Raw genomic sequence first — 19,587 nt, 5'->3', positions numbered from 1 at the left:
ATATATAGAAGATTTTTTTATTTTAGTGATGAATATTTGTGAAATTACTAATTAAATAGTGCATTAAAATGGCTTTAAAATTCTTGATTAGTTGAATGATTAAGGTTAAATGAGATATGTAATTAGATGATTAGACGTTAAGTCCGATCTTTGCCATTTGCCAGGTCTACGATTATGATTCCTTGATCTCTTTTGTAAAGTAAATTACTGTTATTGCACACGGCATATATGATATCTTTCAAGTGATCTCTCTTCTTTTTCAGTGTGAAAATTTTAATATTTTAAAGGATTGAACATTTATGTTGTATATTAGATAGATATTTAGTTTGGGTCTTTTTTTTCTTGCTGAAGACAGTTGTAGACTTTAATTGAAAATAATTATGGACAGATTGACAAAATGATCATCCATAAGGATAGGATATTTTGGCATCTAAAAAGATGGAGTCGTCTTATGGGAAAATTGCTTTCACCTGTGCTGTCTAGTTCCTTTCTAGTACAGGCCTGCTTAGATTGAACTGAATCTACTAGGGCTTGTAACAGTATATGCTCTTTTGCATATAAAATATGTCAAATTTTGTTTGTAAAATCTTTTGTCTGGAAAATCACAGTGTGGCCTAGCCTAAAATAGTCCAGTAAGTCCTTAATTTTAGTTGCATTTTATCTGATTGTTTCTAAGACTGTTGTGAAGTTTTTAGTGATTTAAATGCCAGGGACTCACATTAGGAAAGGTTGAAGTGGTTACAAAATTTGGAGTCTTGAGAATTGGGGCTTTTATAAAGGGATTTTGCCTATTGATGATGATACAATGGTTGAACATCTTTGGGTTAAATCAACCGTTTGCACATTTCACTCAGATTAAGAATTCATTTAGCGGCCAGCCTCACGGCCAAGTGGTTAAATTCACGTGCTCTGCTTCAGCAGCCCAGGATTTCGCTGTTTCGGACCCTGAGTGCATGCATGCACCACTCATCAGGCCACCTTGAGACAGCATCCCCACATGCCACAACTAGAAGGACTCACAACTAAAAATACACAACTATGTACTGGGGGGCTTTGGGGAGAAAAAGGAAAAATAAAATCTTAAAAAAAAAGCGCGTTTATTTAAATTTCAAATTTTGGCAAATAAGGTTATAGACCTGCCTAGATTGCCTCAGTCTTTGCAGACAAATCACCATGAAAGTACTAAATTTTGCTATTTTATGTCTTAATGATCCTTAGCAACAAAAATTTTTGCCTTGATTATGTAAGATTATGTAAAGATGTAAGAAATTTTAAATGAAAATGACAAAAACCAACTGTTTATTAGTCCAATTGTTTTTCTTTTTATCTTGCAGCAACGCACCTCTTGCTTTTTCTTCCAAAGTATGTTATGTTAAGTTTCGTGACCCATCAAGTGTTGGCGTGGCCCAGCATCTAACTAACACGGTTTTTATTGACAGAGCTCTGATAGTTGTTCCTTGTGCAGAAGGTTGGTATCTCACATGTTTTTTTCTATTATTTAAATCTCTGTCCTGTCTGTCACCGCCTTTGGCTTTCCTAGAAATTGGCAAGTAGATAGTACTGGGGCAGAGGGCGGGGGAGGGGGAGGTAGTAAGAATGAAATTTGGAGAAGGAAAGAATTTGTACCTAATAATGAAATATATTAAAATGGTTAATTTATTACTTATGTATGTTTGAGATTTTATAGCTAAACATTTAAAAATTCATAAATTAATTGACTTTACTGGTTTGCTTTGGCTTTCTGTAGTCAATCTGCGAGTTGTAAAGCTTTTTGAATTTAAAAAATGTATTAAGTTGGTAGGGGAAATTATTTTAAATGTTAGGATACAATATTAATCATATTACATAAACAAAAATAGTGTATACATTTTGCCAAATTGGGGTTAAGTGATATAAGAAAAATTTTCATGATTTAAGATTTAAAGTATCCTCTTAAGGTAATTTACCTTAGTTGTTACTCAGACCATTATTTCATATTCAGTGTAATTGTTTGCTATGCAACTGGAATTTTCTTTTTTCTTTCACTGGCTTTTTTTGAGTGAGGGGGGCAGTTGAAGAAAAATCACGGAAAGCAATTTTCCAAAGCCTGAGTCAAGGAAATAGTTGTTGAAGATGGGAACAAGGCTAAAGGCCTTATAGTTTTTTGTTAAATTTTATGGCTTGGCCTGCTTTAAGAGCTAATTATTACTAGTATTTATTTTGTTAGTAGCTTCTGTTTACAGAGCTACTCACATATAATAGGCTGTGCTGAATTTGACAGTTCTGGTGTGTAATTAACTTTTATTCGGAGCACTGACTATGGCATGTGTACATGGATTTTAGAATTGGGTTATTATAGTTTCACTGTCTTTAATATGTATTTTCACTGGTGGATGGGGTAACTGCCACATAAAAAATTTATCTGAAACAATTTAATGAGCTTTCATATGTAATGTTTTAAAACATCTTTTAGAAACCAGGCTAACATTAAAATAACTTAATATATGTTTGCTACACTCTCAAGGCTTTGTGCTTATTTCAGGATGCCTATTCTGGGATGTCAGAAACATTACAGTCAGATACAGCGAGTACCATTCTGTTATTTTTGAAGTCGCAGAGTAGGACATTCTGGATTTTTTCAGATAAATTGAAAGTATTTTTCCCATGCTTGGGGGTTAGAGTAGGGTAGGGGGAATAAAAATGTATTAAAGTTAATTATTTGCTAAAACTATGCTTATCTACTGATGGGTAAGAGGACAATGAGCCCAAAATTGGAGAGCAAGGTGAGAAAAGAGCTGGTTATGGTTTAGTTCTGCATACCAAGTTCATATCAATTTCGTACCAAGTAAACTGCATGGGAAAAAAGAAATAAGGTAGAAAGTTTATTAAAGGGGAATACTAGTTATATCAGAAAATTATGCCACCAGCAGCACAGGATCTTGTGTTATGTTAGCTCATTACTGAATTGTAAGAAAGAATTTTATCAGTGTTGCTTTGTTGGAACCTTGCTATATTCCCATAGAGTTTGTCACATATGTGAGAAGCCCTGACCGGGATTTGTTGTAAATATTCAAGGTTATGGGCATGTAGAGGTTCCTCTTTTTTGTTTGTTTTACTTGATAGAGATGAGTAAATATACATGTATTATAATAGCTTTTGAATATTTTAATATTACCATTTTGAGTCAAAGTTTCACTATTTTTGAACATGAAAATTTAAGCATATTTTTACTGCAGTTTAGTTATAGGTATTTTAGAACACTAACCTATAAAGTAATTGGTATCAGAAAAACATTCATATATACGTTTTTTCATTAAACTAAATACAACAGAGATGAGTTTATAGATCCTGAAGAATGTCACGGTGAGCATTTAAAGATCTGATTATGCACTCTAAGCAAAGTAATACTGTATTATTGTACTAAAAAAGATAGCAAGTGAGTTTTAAATAAACCAAAGGAAAGAGTTCCAGTGGAGTAAGTTCTGTAAGAGGAGATGTTCTGTGGTGCTATGAGCAGACTTCTGTTTACTTCACTGCTTGCATTCTCTCCTTGATATTATAGAAACAGCAGTATGAAAAAAATGAGAAAACCATAGAAACAATTTTAAGAAAAGTTTTTTCAGTTTCTTTCAATTTGCTGGGTTTTTTAATGCAGACAGATTGAGAGGTTCCTAAGCTGTATAAGTAATGTTTGATGTGTAGTAGTTTTATACATGTTAAGCATTAGCTGTTGTTAATAAAACATGCCATTTCAAAATAAAATATACTTGCATTATACTCATTCAAAGATGACCTCTTTTTGTTGTTGCGTGCATCTCAGATTTCTTTTTATAAATGTTAACACTTAGAAAAAGATAAGGTCGAACATAACAAGGGTGTCAGCCTAATCATCAGTCGTAACTTTATGTCCACATTTTCTGGTAGATGGATTTTGACTATTAATTTGGTTTTGTATGTTTTCTCTATGTGATATTTGTGCATTATTAGATGACTAGACTGGCCAAGGCAGACCTGTTACACTTGCCTGAGTTAGGCATTGTTTGCCATGCCACTAAACCTGCCGCCAAGTGAAACCTTCATTGGGGAAATGAGATCGGAGTCTGAACCGCAGAAGATGGACGCCCTGTCTCTGTTTTTTATTGTTTTACTTTAATTTCGTTTTATTTATTTTGTCCCTTTTTTTGTTTTTGTTTTGTTTTTGTTTTGTTAAATCTCTTTCACTTTAACTTGTGAGCTGGTTTCCAGTTCTTTCTAAATGGTATTCCATTAAGGGTTCATAACATTGCCTTACAGATTATATTGGGAGATGATTAGCAGAGCTCAACCTTAAGATAAAATCAGTTTTCACAGTAAATTGGGATACAGTGTCACGAAGCTCAATGTGAGTCTTAACTGGTGTTTATAGACTGATAAGAACATTTTGTTTTTGAAACACTAAAACACTGATCAGATTCTTAGGAACACTTTTGGTCTCAGTGCAACATTTTTGCAGTTTTTCTTCCAGGTCTACATCTCTCATGAAAACCAACTGGTAGCTTTTAGTTTTTGTCCTTCCCCCTAGAATTTTAGGCATAGAAAATCATCAAGGAAAATAAGTACATTTTTAATAAAAATCTGAGGGTAGAGGACAAAAGGAGACTTTCACTTTTATGATAGTTATTCATTATAGAAAATAATTTATTTCCTTGACTTATAAAGACTTTGTTTCCTATGTGGGGAATGGATATTTGAGAAACTGTTGAATATTTACTTTAGTGTGTGTTTCTCTTGAATTTTTTGTTGAAAAATTTTTACAGTTACTAGCTTTTAAATGGATTCTGAGATTAGGATCACTAGTTTAATACTGTGAGAGATGTTGTTTTCCCTCTCAGTTGTCTTTGAGGAGTATAGTTTGGGAAAAATGCTAAAATGCTTATTTGTTTTATGCTTTTATACACTCTGATAGTATTTGGAGGGTAAATTTGATAGAATTCTATCTTGGACATTAAGTGATGGAACTGTTTTCTTTAAGTATTTTTAATGGTAATTAGAATGAGAAAACTATATTGCTTACAGTTAGACTTGATATTTATAATAGTTTGTTATTACTGTTAGAAGCAGTGAGAGTCAGACAATTTTACTGATAGTTTTTTTAAGCCAAAAGTGAAAGACTTTATAATATTAAGTAATCAACTTTTGGCACATGTTGAATACCCTTTTTGTGTAGTTTTTCTACACTGTATTATATGGATTGTTTTGCTTATTTAATTGACAGGTAATGTTAAATTGGGGACATTATTAGATTGGAACTCCTAATTTGCTTTTTAGGTACATAAATTAGGGTAGTGAAGCATAGAGTTTGTATCTCATGACCTCAGTTGGTTTTTCAAGATGTGTTCAGGTTTTACAAACATTTTAAGAATAATACCTATTTATCATAAAACATGTCTGATAGCAGTGTAAATAGTTTAGTATATGTGTGGGTATACAGATACATGTGTTAATACTAGTAACTAATAAATATAAGACAAATTATTGTTTTTCTCATGTCTTCAGTAAGGCCTACTTAGCTTTTATTTGTCTTTATGCATGTTGAAAAATCTGTGCTTATGCAGAATTTACACTGAAATAATAAAATAACTTTGTTTTTGAAATTAGTAAATTAAGGAAGTGTGGACTTAGATGTTGCAAAGCTTAGAAAAAAGTAGGCATTTGCTAAAGCTAATAAAATGTAATTTTTCTCTTCCTATAATAAGATGTAACCATTATTTAAAGCAAGTTTTCAGATCGTCTTGAATTCCATCCATGTTTAAAGATATATTCAGATAATATTGTTTAGAGATTTATTCCTGCACATCTGGTTGTTTTAAATCAAATTTTTACTGCTAAAACCTAGTGCGATGCTTTTGAAAATTTACTCCATAAGCTACTTTCAATTTAGCGTGATTTTGTACGCTGTGTTTTAAATTACTTTTGAAGAATTCATATGGAAATATGTAGCCAACTAGCACGTAATTATGAGTAGTTCTTTTAAAATAGCTATATGTAGTCAACTTTTTAATATTTTTTTCTGACGGGGAAGAGAGAGGACCAGGAAAAATGCATGAAAGTTGCAGTCCTTATCAAAATTAATTGCTTGGAATTCAGTAATTAAGTCTGGCAAATTGATGTACTTATTTCAGAGTAAATTTTTCATTTTTTAGTCGTAGGGATTTTTTCTTCTTAGCGTCTAAGATTATATGAGTGTTATTGTCATTAGGCAATTGAGATGTTTATAAGCAAGACGTTTAGGTGTTAGCCACTGTTCTTCAGATAAGTATACATAAATTGATGCTAAAAGTCAGTAGTTTAAGAAGTTTCCTGAGAGTAGGGAACTTTTTTTGTAAGTCCTTCTCAAAAATTTTAAGTTTCCCAAGGCACATTTGGAACTGGATTTAGGCATCTCCAGTGTTGGTGAGATGCCTTATTAATTGAATGGGTACAGGCTTCCTTTTAAATTGAAGCTAATTACAAGCAGTGGGCCTTTGTTTTTTTCTGTCTACTTGGAATTGAATGGAGTCTGATGGAAGGGTATCAAAATGGTTCGCATCACAAGTAGGTAGTTCAGTAACAGGATAGGGGCACTCAGTAAGGAACAAATTTCAATTCGCACATATTTGTTTTTTCTTTTTCTTTTTTTTGACTAATTTGGTTATTTGCCATTTCTGGGGATTAAACTTTAAAAAATGTTCTTCTTTTCTGTATCTGATGTTCTGTGTGCTATTAGTGATGCAGCCAACACGAACGGTTGTCATGTGTAACACAACTTTCGATCACCGCGAAAACACCGTCCTGGGAAAGCGTCCATGCTTGATATCGTTTGGTTCATGAACATTAAGTTTCCAGTACAGGTGACCCATAGCTCAAAGTGTTAAATAATTGTCTACATTATTCAATTTTTAAAATAATATTCCATTAATGAGATTGTTAGTCTTTGAAGTTTTGCTCACTTTTGTTTTTCCTAGTAGAGCAGGATAAAAGGAAAGACTTAAGTTCTTATTTATTTCTTTATACGGATCTGATAGATTCATTTATTATTATTATTTTTTAAGTGCAAGGGTAATTGTAAAATCATAGTGTAAAGTTTGTGTGGTGTTTCTGCTTTCGGTAATGTTTGGAACTTGCCTCTGCAGGTAAAATCCCAGAGGAATCCAAAGCCCTCTCTTTATTGGCTCCTGCTCCAACCATGACAAGTCTGATGCCTGGTGCAGGCTTGCTCCCCATACCGACCCCCAATCCCTTGACTACAGTAAGTACTGTACACCCTCTTCTAAAAGGGGTGAATGTTCACTTGTGTAGTCAGTTGGAGAAAGAGCTTAGAAAATTATTTCCATTTTGAATCTTTCTTTTTTTTTAGTGGAGAGGATTTGAAATGTCTACTCAATTTTTTCCCCCCATATTATCACTGACTTAAACTGCCTTTTGGAATTACTTCTGAAGTAGTTGGGGATTCACTTAAATTTGACAACTAAAATAGTTTATTCATTAGGTAATCAGTTATTGGAACTGCGTTTTAGATAGCATGGGGAATTGGAGAATCTAGGTAACTATATTTCCCAGTTCATGAGGACTAAATACATTTAAAAAATGTGAAATGATCCACAATCTTGGTAGTAGGAAAAAATATCTCACAGAAGCGTTTGTCTGATGTTGAGAAAAAGTAACAAGGTAAAAACATGGCAAAAATATTTTTTCATTTACTGTGTGGAATTAAGTAGTAATTTAATGCCTCCCTTTTGGTTTCCAAGTGGGATCAAAATAGATTTTGCTGTTACTGGGCTCTTGTTTTGTATATAAAAGATTCTGGTCATGTTTATTTTAAAAGAAGGGTCATTTTTATTCAAAAAGTTAACTCAAGAAGGGTTATTTTTCTTCAAAAATAAACCCAAGACAAAATGCAAAACTCACCTTAATTGAAAGTTGTATCTATCTTTGTAGTACTGGATTCTTAGGGAGTGACGTAGTAAACTTTATGATCGTAATTAATTTATCCAAGTTATAAAAGTAGTTTGTGAGACTTTGAAGTACAAAATTTTAGCTCTTGTAATTTTTACATGACATTCTGCCAGAAATCTGCATTGTGATCGTGAGAAAATGCTTTTTAATTGAACATCTGATCATTTGAATTGGGCTTTCTACAAATTTTATTTTGAGTTTATTTTGGTATATCTTAACATAGTAATTCCTGGATCACCACTCTTTCTGCCCCTTCCAGAGAGAATATTATCTTGCTGTCTTGAAAATTTTTAGGGGTTGTTGAACAACAATATAAAGTTTTTGTTATTTAATTTCTTGCTGTGAGGGGAGATGGTTTCCTCTTAATTCAGCTATACATATCTATTATTATAAAACTTAATTTATGAAGAGGAGTGTCAGTTAGAAAACAGGGGAAAGGTGGCCCATTGTCATTTGGCTCTTGGCTACCTCTCTGACCTGTTTTCCTACCTGCTTCCCTGGATTGGTTTTGTTGTTTCTTGGGCATGCCAAGCAGATTTGTGCTTAAGGCTTTTGTACTTATTTATCTTCTGCCTGGAACGTTTCTTTTCCAGACATTAAAAAGGTTCACTCTTTCATAATATTTCTGCTTAAAAGTCACATCTTCAGGGAGGTCAGAGTTTCTGTGTCAGAAGGCAAAAGTGTTATATCTGGAGTCTAGGTCATCTTTAACCCATCAGTGACTAAAAGGGCAACTAAGTGCTTAGGTCCCTCAGACCAGTCTAGAAAACAGACTCATCTGAAGAAGGGTAATTGTACTGTTAGAGAGCAGCCACATCCAATGGAACTTTCTGCTATGAGCGAAATAATCTATATCTGTACTATCAAGTATGGTAGCCACTAGCAACATGTGGCTGTTGAGCACTTGAAATGTAGCTGGTGTGACTAAGACACTGAATTTTAATAATTAAAATTCAAATAGCCGTGTGATCAGTGAGTACCATATTAAATAGCACAGGTATAGAAGAATGATAGAGTGAAAAGAAGAGAGAGACAGGAAAAAGTGTCTAAAAAAGAACTGAGTGATCTTTAAATTTGAAAAACAAAGGGGTTGGATTAGACGATTGGGAAGACCCATTCTGGATCTGCAGTTATATGTCCCCGTGGAGAAATTTGCAAGTTACAGGGATTGACAGCTGGGAATACCTGGAAATGCTTCAAATTCATGCAAAACTAACAGGACTCATATTTCTAATTTAACTCAACTGTATATAATAATTCTCTTGCATAGTGAAAAAATTTAAGGTCTGACCCTCATTCATCTGTGTACCTTAGACCATAGAGGGTGAAGTGGGGGGAAAAGGAGTATGATTACAGCGGCAACACGTGGAGGGAGGCTAGGCTCAGGGTGGGAGCCTTCACTCAGACGTCACTCATCTGTCTTGCACTAAGATATTTTCTACAACTTTATGATAACTTGAAATAGTGATAGTGAGCCACAAATCTAAGATCTGTTAGTAGCAAGATACCACAGATTATAATAAATACTGTGAAGGAATAAAACAGTGATGTGGTAGAGAGTAAATGAGACTTTATATAAAGTCTAGGAAAGTCTCTTGGAAGGGATGATTGACCTGATGCTTAAAGGATTCAGCTGGCAGAAACTGGAAGAAGAGCTTTCTAGGCAGAAGGAATGCCAAGTGAAAAGTGCTAATGTGGGAAGAACTTGTGTGTTTGAGGTGCAGAGTGGTAGGCAGTGTGGTTGAAGCTTGGAGAGTAAGGGGGAGGAGAGTATGTGTTTTGAGATTGGAGGGCTAGACAGGGCACTGATTATGTAGTTCATCTTAGGCCATGGAAAGGAGTTTGAGTTTTATTCTAAAGGTAATTAGAAGCCATTGATGGGTTTTAAGCAAGGGTAAGACGTGATCTGACATGTTTTAGAAAGATCACACAGTGGCTGCTATGACAAGCCTAAGTGATAGTCATTTCGTAAAACTTGTGTTTTCACCTTTTGGAAGTTGTTGTTACTTAGCAGTTGTTAAATCTTAGTAGTTTTGCAACAATATATAGTCACTGCTCAAAATTTTCTTAACTCTCATAAATGGCAGTGAAAATTGCAGGGTTTTTTTTGCTTGAAAGGTCTTTTTAATTCTGCAAAGTTTTCCATTTTCAAATTCTGATATCTTCTATCTTTTCTAGTTTAAATTCACATTAAAAACATGTTCCTTAGTGCTTGAACTGAAAACTCAATTTAGTAAGATTATGAAAGATCATTCAAAGATTTTTGTCCTTTTCCTACCATAGTATAAATAACCGTTTAATATTTTAGGTGTCTTTTCTTAGGTAAACTTTGTCCCTGGTTCAATTTTAGTCTTGCATGGTAGTACCTTGCTTTTACCACTTGGTAGTTGAGTAGCTTTGGGAAAATTATTTAATTTCTTTAAGTCTTTTTCTTTATCTGTGGAATTGGCATAATAGTAATACCTGTCTCTTAGGGTTGATATGAGGATTAAGTTAATAAGTCATCAAAAGTTTGGTGCTATGATTATTACCTGTTAGTAACTCACATACACAATCAGTGTCATTGAATGCCCAAGGTACAGTCGATTCTCATTATTTGTGAATTCTGTATTTTTTAATTTACCTACTAGCTAAAATTTATTTGAAACCTCAAAATCAATAATTGTGGTGTTTTTGCAGTCATTCATTGACACATGTAGAATGATGAAAAATTTGAGGTGCTTGATGTGTCTGCTCCCAGATGAGGTCAGAAGAGCAACACTCTGCCTTCTTGTTTTAGCTCTCATGCTGTAAATAAGTCTTTTTTGTGGTCTCTTTAGTGTCGTGTTTTTCACATTTTTGTGCTTTTTTGGGGTGATTTTGCTGTTTAAATTAGCCCCATGCCTACTACTAAAGTGTCATCAGTGTTCCTGAGGGCTGAAAGGCTGTGATTTGCCTTACAGAGAAAATACACGTGTTTGATAAAATTCATTCAGGCATGAGTTGATAGTGTCACTGGCCATGAGTTCAATGTTAATAAAATTAACAATTTATATTAAATAAGGTGTCTTTACACTGAAGTACACATTAAAACAAGGTTGTGTATTTATTTGTTGATGAAAATGTTGTGACTAGAGGCTCGCAGACAACTAGCACTGTATTTTCCCTAGGAGCGTTGACTCAATATTTGATAATTCAGTGTTTGTGGTAACTTTAAAGGACATAACTGCTGCGAATAACGAGAATTGACTTTTTTTAGTGCTGAGTTTAAAAGTGTTAAAATACCCAGATAGTGAAGAAATAGGTTGTATTTCTAATTACATTTAGAACTACTGTGACCTCACTCTGAGTAATCTAGACATATACCCAGCTTAAAGTTGGGAGTCCCTAGTCTCTTCCCATTCTTGTTGAGTTGATTAATTCTTTTCACAATTAGAGAATGGTAATTTTTGGTAGCAGTGGAAGATATGTGCTCTGTTTTTTATTTTGTTTTTCTTTTCTAGCTGGGTGTTTCCCTTAGTAGTTTGGGGGCTATACCGGCAGCAGCACTAGATCCCAACATCGCAACACTTGGAGAGATCCCACAGCCGCCGCTCATGGGAAATGTGGACCCTTCCAAGATCGACGAGATTAGGAGAACAGTCTATGTTGGCAATTTGAATTCCCAGGTAACTAATTTAAGAAGAAACAGTGGTAGGACCTCTTACTCTTTTCTCCTTCTTAAAAATCCTATTGGTTGATACAGTAATATTTACTTGTTTTTTTAAAAACAATATACTTTATTAAAATGTTACTTTGTTTCTTCAGACAACAACAGCTGATCAGCTACTTGAATTTTTTAAACAAGTTGGAGAAGTGAAGTTTGTGCGGATGGCAGGTGATGAGACTCAGCCAACTCGGTTTGCTTTTGTGGAATTTGCAGACCAAAATTCTGTACCAAGGGCCCTTGCTTTTAATGGAGTTATGTTTGGAGACAGGCCACTGAAGTAAGAAACCCTAAACAAAGAAATTTTAATAATTTTGAAAAAATTTAAAGTATTTTTGATATAATTAAGGCTTTTTTTTTTCTTTTTAATAGTATTTGGCAATTTGTGGAAAGGAAGACTTTGTGTTAAGTATAAATGAAATACACGAGATACTTCCCATTTTAGCCTTTAAACTAAAGTTGTATTTGAAGACATCTTATTTTTTATTTTATAAGGTCTAATTTTATGTTAATGTTATTTATATACCCTACATAACGATTGTAGGTCTTTTTCCATTAGCTCTAACAAGTCAGGTTGGTTGTGCATTTATGACTAGACTAATGGACAATTTAACAAATGGGTTGAACTTATAGTAACACAGTAAGAAGAATTTTGGTAAATCCAGAATCCCAGGAAGAAAATAATATTAACTACCCACAAATGTTTTAAATCATACATTTTGAGTTTTAAGGTTTGCTCACATCCTTGTTTGCAAAATGAAAAATTGATGTAGCCTTTCAAATACTAGAGACCAGAAATTCTATTCTGTGTAGATTATTGAGGCAACAGTTTTGTCTGAATTTCATAGGTTAGTTATATAGTTGATCAGGATTCTGCTATTAAAGGATAAATAACTGTTCTTAGTGATTTCCTGTCTTAATGTGGGAGGGGTAAAGTGAGGCACAGAATTCCTTTATGTGCATCAGAGAAACCACCCTTGCCCAGTATGGGAAGAGTTTTATCAGATGCCTCCCGCATTTGAAGCTGTGTCTGACTCAGCATGATCCAGTATTGTTTAAAATGGTGCACATAATACACAGCTTCCCCTTCATCCTCCCAGGTGCAGAAGTTATCAGCAAAATCTTATAATCTAAGAATAGAACTGATTCATTTTAATATTGGTATCAACATTTTAATTTATTGCATTTCAAAGCTGTGTGGAAAAGGACTTGTCCTGGTCTGTTCAAGTTAAAGAAGTCAGCTAGGGTTCAGTTTTTCTTTTTTTTCCCCTTGCTTTTGGCTTTGTTAGCAAGAGATGATGGCAGGTAGGAATGAGATTGATTATGTTTTGGTTATTCTGTATTTAGCTATATCATTGTTAATGTGCTTTCAAGATGTCCTCAGCTTTATAAATGTGTGTATCATATAAACAGTTGTTTCATGTTTTGTAAAATATGGTGTGTATTTGTGATATGCCAATATTTTTAATTTAGAATAAATCACTCCAACAATGCAATAGTAAAACCCCCTGAGATGACACCTCAGGCTGCAGCTAAGGAGTTAGAAGAAGTAATGAAGCGAGTACGAGAGGCTCAGTCCTTTATCTCAGCAGCTATTGAACCAGGTAAGGCCATGGTGTTATTACATAGGTCATAGTTTAAGATCATAGAGTCTTAGAACTGGAAGGAACTTTAGAAATTATCTTGTTTAGTCCCTTCATTTTACCAACAAGAAGACTGAAACTCAAGAAGAGTAAGTGACTTAGTAGTGTCAAAGGTCAAAGAACTACTTAGCCAAAATATTGTCTTTTCCCATGATACTGAGTTGAGGCACATTAGCCTGAGTTAGTTGGTTCTTTGTATTTTAATAGCAAAGTTAGTGTTCAAAACTGATTGCTTAAAGCAAAGTATAAATATTGTTGTGAGGCTAAAAACAGGAATAAATATATTTAAAATGTTATGATTAAGCAGATTCACTTTCCTTCAAGGCTTTAATTTTAAAAATAGAAAAGAGAGCTCATGATTTAGGAAAAATTCAGAGACTTTGTTTTAGCAAGGTAAAGGAACACCTATTCAAACTTTTGCATTGCTAACTAAGATTTAAAAATCGAATCTAAAAATGTCTACGTGATTTACATTTGAGCAAATTTTCTAAATTAGCACTCAGAATTTAAGCTTCAATTCTAGCAAAATAAATGAAGAAAGGATTTAAAATCACTGTCATAGGAATTACAGACATGTTATAATCGTACGTTATGGCAGCAACAAAATACTACGAACAGCTGTTTATAATCATCTGGTTTATATGTACTGCTGCAGGGTGGCTGCACTCAACGAGTTTATGCAATGACTTTCTTGGATGTTTCTGAAGGATAATTGCACAGGAGGAGGATGTACAGAGAGTAGGCCCCTTGCACTATATGTGGTACATTCCACTTGTGCCTGATTATTAACTGGGATCTTTAATTGTTCTGAGCTTACACTGCAAAGTGGTTTTTTCCTCCCAGAGTCTGGAAAGAGCAATGAAAGAAAAGGCGGTCGATCTCGTTCCCACACTCGTTCAAAATCCAGGTCTAGCTCAAAATCCCATTCTAGAAGGAAAAGGTCACAGTCAAAACACAGGTGAGAATTTCTATCGTATTTTAAATTTTTTAAGTTTTCTATTTAAAATAAAGATTTTCTGCATTTTTGTCTAAATATAGGAATTTAGAAATTTCAGTGGAGTTTACCAGGAAATATGGTTACAAGTAAATATTGCTTTAATTAGTTGTAGTTAAGAATGGAATTTTATCTAATTAATATATAATTTTTATTCAACTAATTTTCAGTTTTAGAAGTTGATTTTCTATCTTAAGATGCTCTATTCCTGATTTTTCTAAGAGTAAACTAGTCTATACAGAACTGGTAGAAACTTTTCTCCATATTGAGGACAGGGACCATATGTATGGTGATGCTGAAAATCTTGCTGAAGTTGCAGCTGTTTTGCTTTCCCATAGTCTACGCAGGGCTGGGGAGTACCACTCCCAGATCTTGGTTTCAGGTAAATACCTATCTCCAGACCATGAGTCTAATGGAGCACCTTAAGTCCTTGGTACTCTTGGTGATAAGAGCCTCCTCCACCCACGTTGGGTCCTGAAACACAGGAGTAACTTGGAGGTTTGCCTCCAGCTGTTGTTTTGTGCTCAGGCTCTCTTTCTGTTTTATCTTATTTTTGAGCATAGCTGTCATTTTAATTTTCTTTTTTTTTAACTTCATGTTGTGTTTGGTACCTCAAAATATAAAGTTGCAACACCATCTTGATTGGAAGTGCCCTGAGAATCATGTCTTAAGTGATAAGTTTTGTTGTCTTCTTTAAGATGTGGAGGGGGCTGTTATTGAAATGTGAAAATGTGTATAGTGGATCCTAATTACTTGTTATATGTACACACATATTTATACTTATGTCTAAAGAGAAGAGATAGAGCAAAGTGTGTGTGCATAGTGTGGAGGTATTAGAGAAGGAGGGTTTGAGAGGAGGGGAAAAAAGGAACCAGTGTGCTGTAGGGTGAACCTCATCAGCAAGCTCAGTTTAGTCTCTTTTTCTGGGATGATCAAGGATGTTGAAGCAATGAGATAGGAAAATAATGACATTCTTTCTTTGACTCTGGTAAACTATATTTCTAACTAGTTGCTGGTATATACTTCTCTGTGATTCTTAGTTTGCACCATCTCTTGTGGAATATGGTTTTACTTTCTATCTCCATCCAAGGCCTTACAGTAAGACAAGTTCAGATCCAAGTGAAGGAAGTTGTTTCATGTACAAGGAATAAGGCAGTGCAACAGAAGCCAGAATTGGAGGAGGAAAGTGGTATAGAAACAGTGGTACTAGATTATGGATATTCCATAAGTTGACAGGATGTGGTGAAGGTAAAGGACATCAAGGAAATACAGAATTGAGCTGAAGAGTAATAACTTCTTTTCTGAGGGGAAAAAAGACCAATGACCTGAATCTCATTTTGTGTTGATTACAAGAGCCATACTCCAAGTCTGATAACTTAGTGTTTGTCTAAGGCTGGAAAAAAGCAAAACTTGATGATTAATATCGTTGTTTCCTTGATAATCTCTGTGAAGCTTTCTATATTAGGGCAAATAATTTTAACTATTAATTTTAAGGTCTTTGCTCTTATCATTTTACATACATGTGGGTGTTTTCCCCTTCCAAGGGTTATTAGTGGGGGAAGGATTTTTCAGTCTAAAATGAAATTTGTTAATTATTGTTCTTATTCATGGGATACTTTCATGTAGGTCTATCTAACTATGTAGCATTAGAGATTACTTGTTCTTGGCATACACACACACACATATACAAATATATACACACATTCACATATATATATATATCTTTTTTGTAAGCATATACTGTTTTTAAACATGGTGTAGAGAAACACACATAGCCCTTACTAAGTTCATAAATACAAAAGAGGATGAATTCTGTTTAAAGGAAAAAAAAATTCCATACCTAAAAACATTTGACTTAAGGATTTTGACATGGAAGGAACTCCCTTACTCCACCTCTCCAATAGGGGAGGGGGATGGCAGGCATTTCGTGGCTTCTCCTCTCCGGCTAGTGGGGTCTGCCCTCAGCTCTGACTCTGACCCAGACCCACTAGACTTAGCAGGAGCGTGGGTTGTAGGAGCCCTTGCTCTTGAAGGCCTACCCTCTTATTCCTTCTCAGCCTTCTCAGATGCTTCTAGAGTTTCCCTGCATTCTTTCCCTATTCCTTCCCCTTCTTATGGCAAGAGGGAGGAAGGGGTTTCATGTCCTTGTGACTTTGGCTAGAACTGGGGAGTTATGTTTCCACTTTGTCCAAAGTTTTATGTTTTTTTTTTTCATAGGGACAATGTTAGAAAAGATGGGTAGTACTATAATTATTATATTTTATAGTTAAGTAACCTTTACAGACCAGCATAGGAACTGTAAGACATTTTATAATATTTTAATGGGAAACAACTGACTTACAAATGAACTTTGATGCAACATAATGGTAAGTTGCCGCTTATTTATAGTTTCATTTATAAATGCAATTTTGCACATTATGCTAAAATGAGAACTGCTAATGATACTCAAATCTTTATCTTTGGTTGGATTAGATTTGCTCTTGATTTGAAGCTTTTAGCATTCCTAATCAGAAAACTTGTGGGCGACTAGTGGGTGAGATTGAGACATAAAAATATTTAATGCCAAAATTAAAATATGATAATTACTCTTGGACAGTGACTTTCAAACTCTGAGGACGCACAGGGTAAGGCAGGAAGCCAAGTGATCAGTGGGTTTTTTTATTAATTTTTATTAGGGCTATGCTTAGTTTTTTAAAAGGAGTTTCTTTGCTTAATGAAGGTTGGAAAGCACTGTTTGAGGAAAACAAAATTTATATTTTTTAGCAAGTTTAATTAAAACAAAAATCTTAAGACTTTTTATTAAGTACACAGAAGCAAAGGCCCTTCAAAATGTTACTGTATGTGGATGTCTGTAAATGGATTAAAATTGTTCCACGTTTTGCCTTAATACCTACTACTTGACCCTTGTCTCTTAGATTGTTAGTAATAAAGTTTTCAACAAACAATGAATTATCCTCTTAAAAATGTGGTATGAAGATAAATGTATAATTGTTGAAGCCGGATAATAGATGAGTGGTTTAGTTGAAAATTAGCTGTTGGAAAACAAATTTTAGCTAACTGAAACATGTGTTTACAAAGCAAGATTTCATTATTTTTGAGGATTATCTGGAGATTTTTCTGGTTTCATAGCATACCACAAGCATTTAACTATTTGTATTTCTTTTATAGATACTTATTTTAATAATTCATTTAAACATGACTATCAAGATGAGTTTTAATTATATGAAGCATAGTTATGGAAGTTCATTTGACCTCCTTGGAATAAAGATAGATATAATTTAAAGTTTTCATGTATGTTAATTGTTAATAACGATGATGGAGAATAGTGCAAGTTAAGAGTTTTACATTTACTCTGTGCCAGAGACTGCTAGGCAGTTTTCTACGCATCATCTGATTTAATCCTCATGACAGCTCTAGGAGATGTAGGTGTGATTCTTACTGCACTTTATAGGTGAGGAAACTCATGCTTAGAGAGGTTAAGTGACTAGCCAGAGTTCTCAGAGCTAGTGTGTGGCAGAGCTGAGTGTCAGAGCCAGATTGTCTGACTCCAAAGCCGGTGAGTCTCATCACTTTGTTATTTAAATTGTGTACATTCAGTTTTGTTATATGAATAGTTCCTAGGATACCTCATTATGAAAAAATCATATAAGTAATTATTTCAGTGGGGAAAAGGAGCCTAGAGGATTTCAGAATTGGAATAACACTTATTTTTCCTGCAGGAATTCTGGTAATAAAGGTTTCTTTCAATAGCTATGTTTATATAGTTGTAAAATCAAGGCCTTACAAATCAACGTTTGATTATAAATGGCTTTAATTCACAAGTAATGACATTTATTTTCCTGTCACACACATTAGTGTGACATTAGTGTCACACTCATACCATCATTAGTATTGTGCTTCTTATACATTCTTGTTAATATCTCTTATAATAAACAGCATACAGCCATTTATAGAAACTATCGAACCATACTACTACTACTCTCTGTCAAGATAAGTCAAAACCACAAGTAGTCATATTACATGCAAGTCAAGGGTTAAAGATGATTACATGGTATGAAAATTTGGACCATAGGAGGTCATCTATACTAATTGATACATTAGTGATTAGCACAAAAGAAAGCCACACCTGAAAATACAACTTAAGTCTAACATGGGAAATAAATTCTTTTTCTGTTTTCTCTTTGTGTTCTGGACAAGAACTATCTGGTAAAGTTTCCAGTAAATTTATTTCAGATAATCTAACTGAAGCATTAAATGTAATAGAGAATTTTTAAATATTGATAAATATGTTGGGATAGGTTTTAAAATTCTCTTATATGAAGGACATGACATTTTTAAAAATTGAAATCTAAGTGTAAGTTTTGACATTGTAACAAATTTGATTTTCTTTAGGAGTAGATCCCATAATAGATCACGTTCAAGACAAAAAGACAGACGTAGGTCTAAGAGCCCACATAGAAAACGCTCTAAATCGAGGGAGAGACGGAAGTCAAGGAGTCGTTCGCGCTCACGGTGAGCTTTTGGGAAATTAAGGGTAATCTTTTCGTGGCTTCATTTGTTAGAAATCTGTTGTGGTTTAGGTTTTTAATGAGAGAAATTAAACTTTTTTCTGTTGGTTTCAGTAATGATTAATGTTGATGGCCATTGATTTGAATCTCATGACGTTTCCAAACTACTTAATTCAGCCTGGTAATTGTTTCATTTTGCATCTTTATGTACAGTTTCATTTTGCAGCTTTATGTACACCTGAGTTATATAGAAATTTGTAATGCCTTATAGATATTATAGGTTGTTTTGTATTGATAACTGTGGAGGAAGGAAAGAGAAGTCCTTTTGGGGAGTAGAATTATTTTAGTTGTGAATTTACTTATTTATTTTTGTTTTTTAAAGGGACAAGAGAAAAGACACCCGAGAAAAGATCAAGGAAAAGGAAAGAGTGAAAGAAAAAGATAGAGAAAAGGAAAGGGATAAAGAGAGAGACAGGGAAAAGGAACGTGAAAAAGAAAAGGAACGGGGTAAAAACAAAGATAAAGACCGGGAAAAGGACAAGGACCGGGATAAAGACAAGGAAAAGGACAGAGAGAGAGAGCGGGAAAAAGAGCATGAAAAGGAGCGAGACAAAGAGAAGGAAAAGGAACAGGACAAAGAAAAGGACCGAGAAAAGGACAGATCCAAAGAGATAGATGAGAAAAGAAAGAAGGATAAAAAATCCAGAACACCACCCAGAAGTTACAATGCATCAAGAAGATCTCGTAGTTCCAGCAGGTTTGATAATGCTTAAGATTTTTACCAAGGGGTTTACTGGTGATGAA

At 34.2% G+C, this 19,587-nt stretch overlaps 1 protein-coding gene across 7 annotated transcripts in view; it reads left to right on the top strand.

Annotated features, from left to right (window-relative positions):
• The window catches only part of SREK1 (splicing regulatory glutamic acid and lysine rich protein 1), a 47,753-nt gene that overhangs the window by 7,543 nt on the left and 20,623 nt on the right, over positions 1-19,587 (top strand). For 2 of the 7 annotated variants that reach the window (XM_070587424.1, XM_070587421.1), the window contains exons 2-10: positions 1,335-1,468; positions 6,725-6,848; positions 7,131-7,246; positions 11,436-11,600; positions 11,740-11,918; positions 13,112-13,242; positions 14,125-14,239; positions 18,668-18,787; positions 19,166-19,540. In XM_070587424.1, coding sequence (XP_070443525.1) covers positions 7,184-7,246; positions 11,436-11,600; positions 11,740-11,918; positions 13,112-13,242; positions 14,125-14,239; positions 18,668-18,787; positions 19,166-19,540 — 1,148 coding nt within the window. In that variant the 5' untranslated portion in view covers positions 1,335-1,468; positions 6,725-6,848; positions 7,131-7,183. Of the gene's footprint in view, positions 1-1,334; positions 1,469-3,966; positions 6,849-7,130; positions 7,247-11,435; positions 11,601-11,739; positions 11,919-13,111; positions 13,243-14,124; positions 14,240-18,667; positions 18,788-19,165; positions 19,541-19,587 lie in introns of those variants that run through there. The other 5 variants (XM_008541777.2, XM_008541776.2, XM_070587422.1 and 2 more) reach the window with 4 other exon arrangements.

The sequence above is a fragment of the Equus przewalskii genome, chromosome 20 (genome assembly GCF_037783145.1).
Source record: "Equus przewalskii isolate Varuska chromosome 20, EquPr2, whole genome shotgun sequence".
Classification (NCBI taxonomy): domain Eukaryota; kingdom Metazoa; phylum Chordata; class Mammalia; order Perissodactyla; family Equidae; genus Equus; species Equus przewalskii.
Note: the sequence above shows the minus strand (reverse complement) of the source record. Positions and strands in the feature narration are given on the sequence as shown.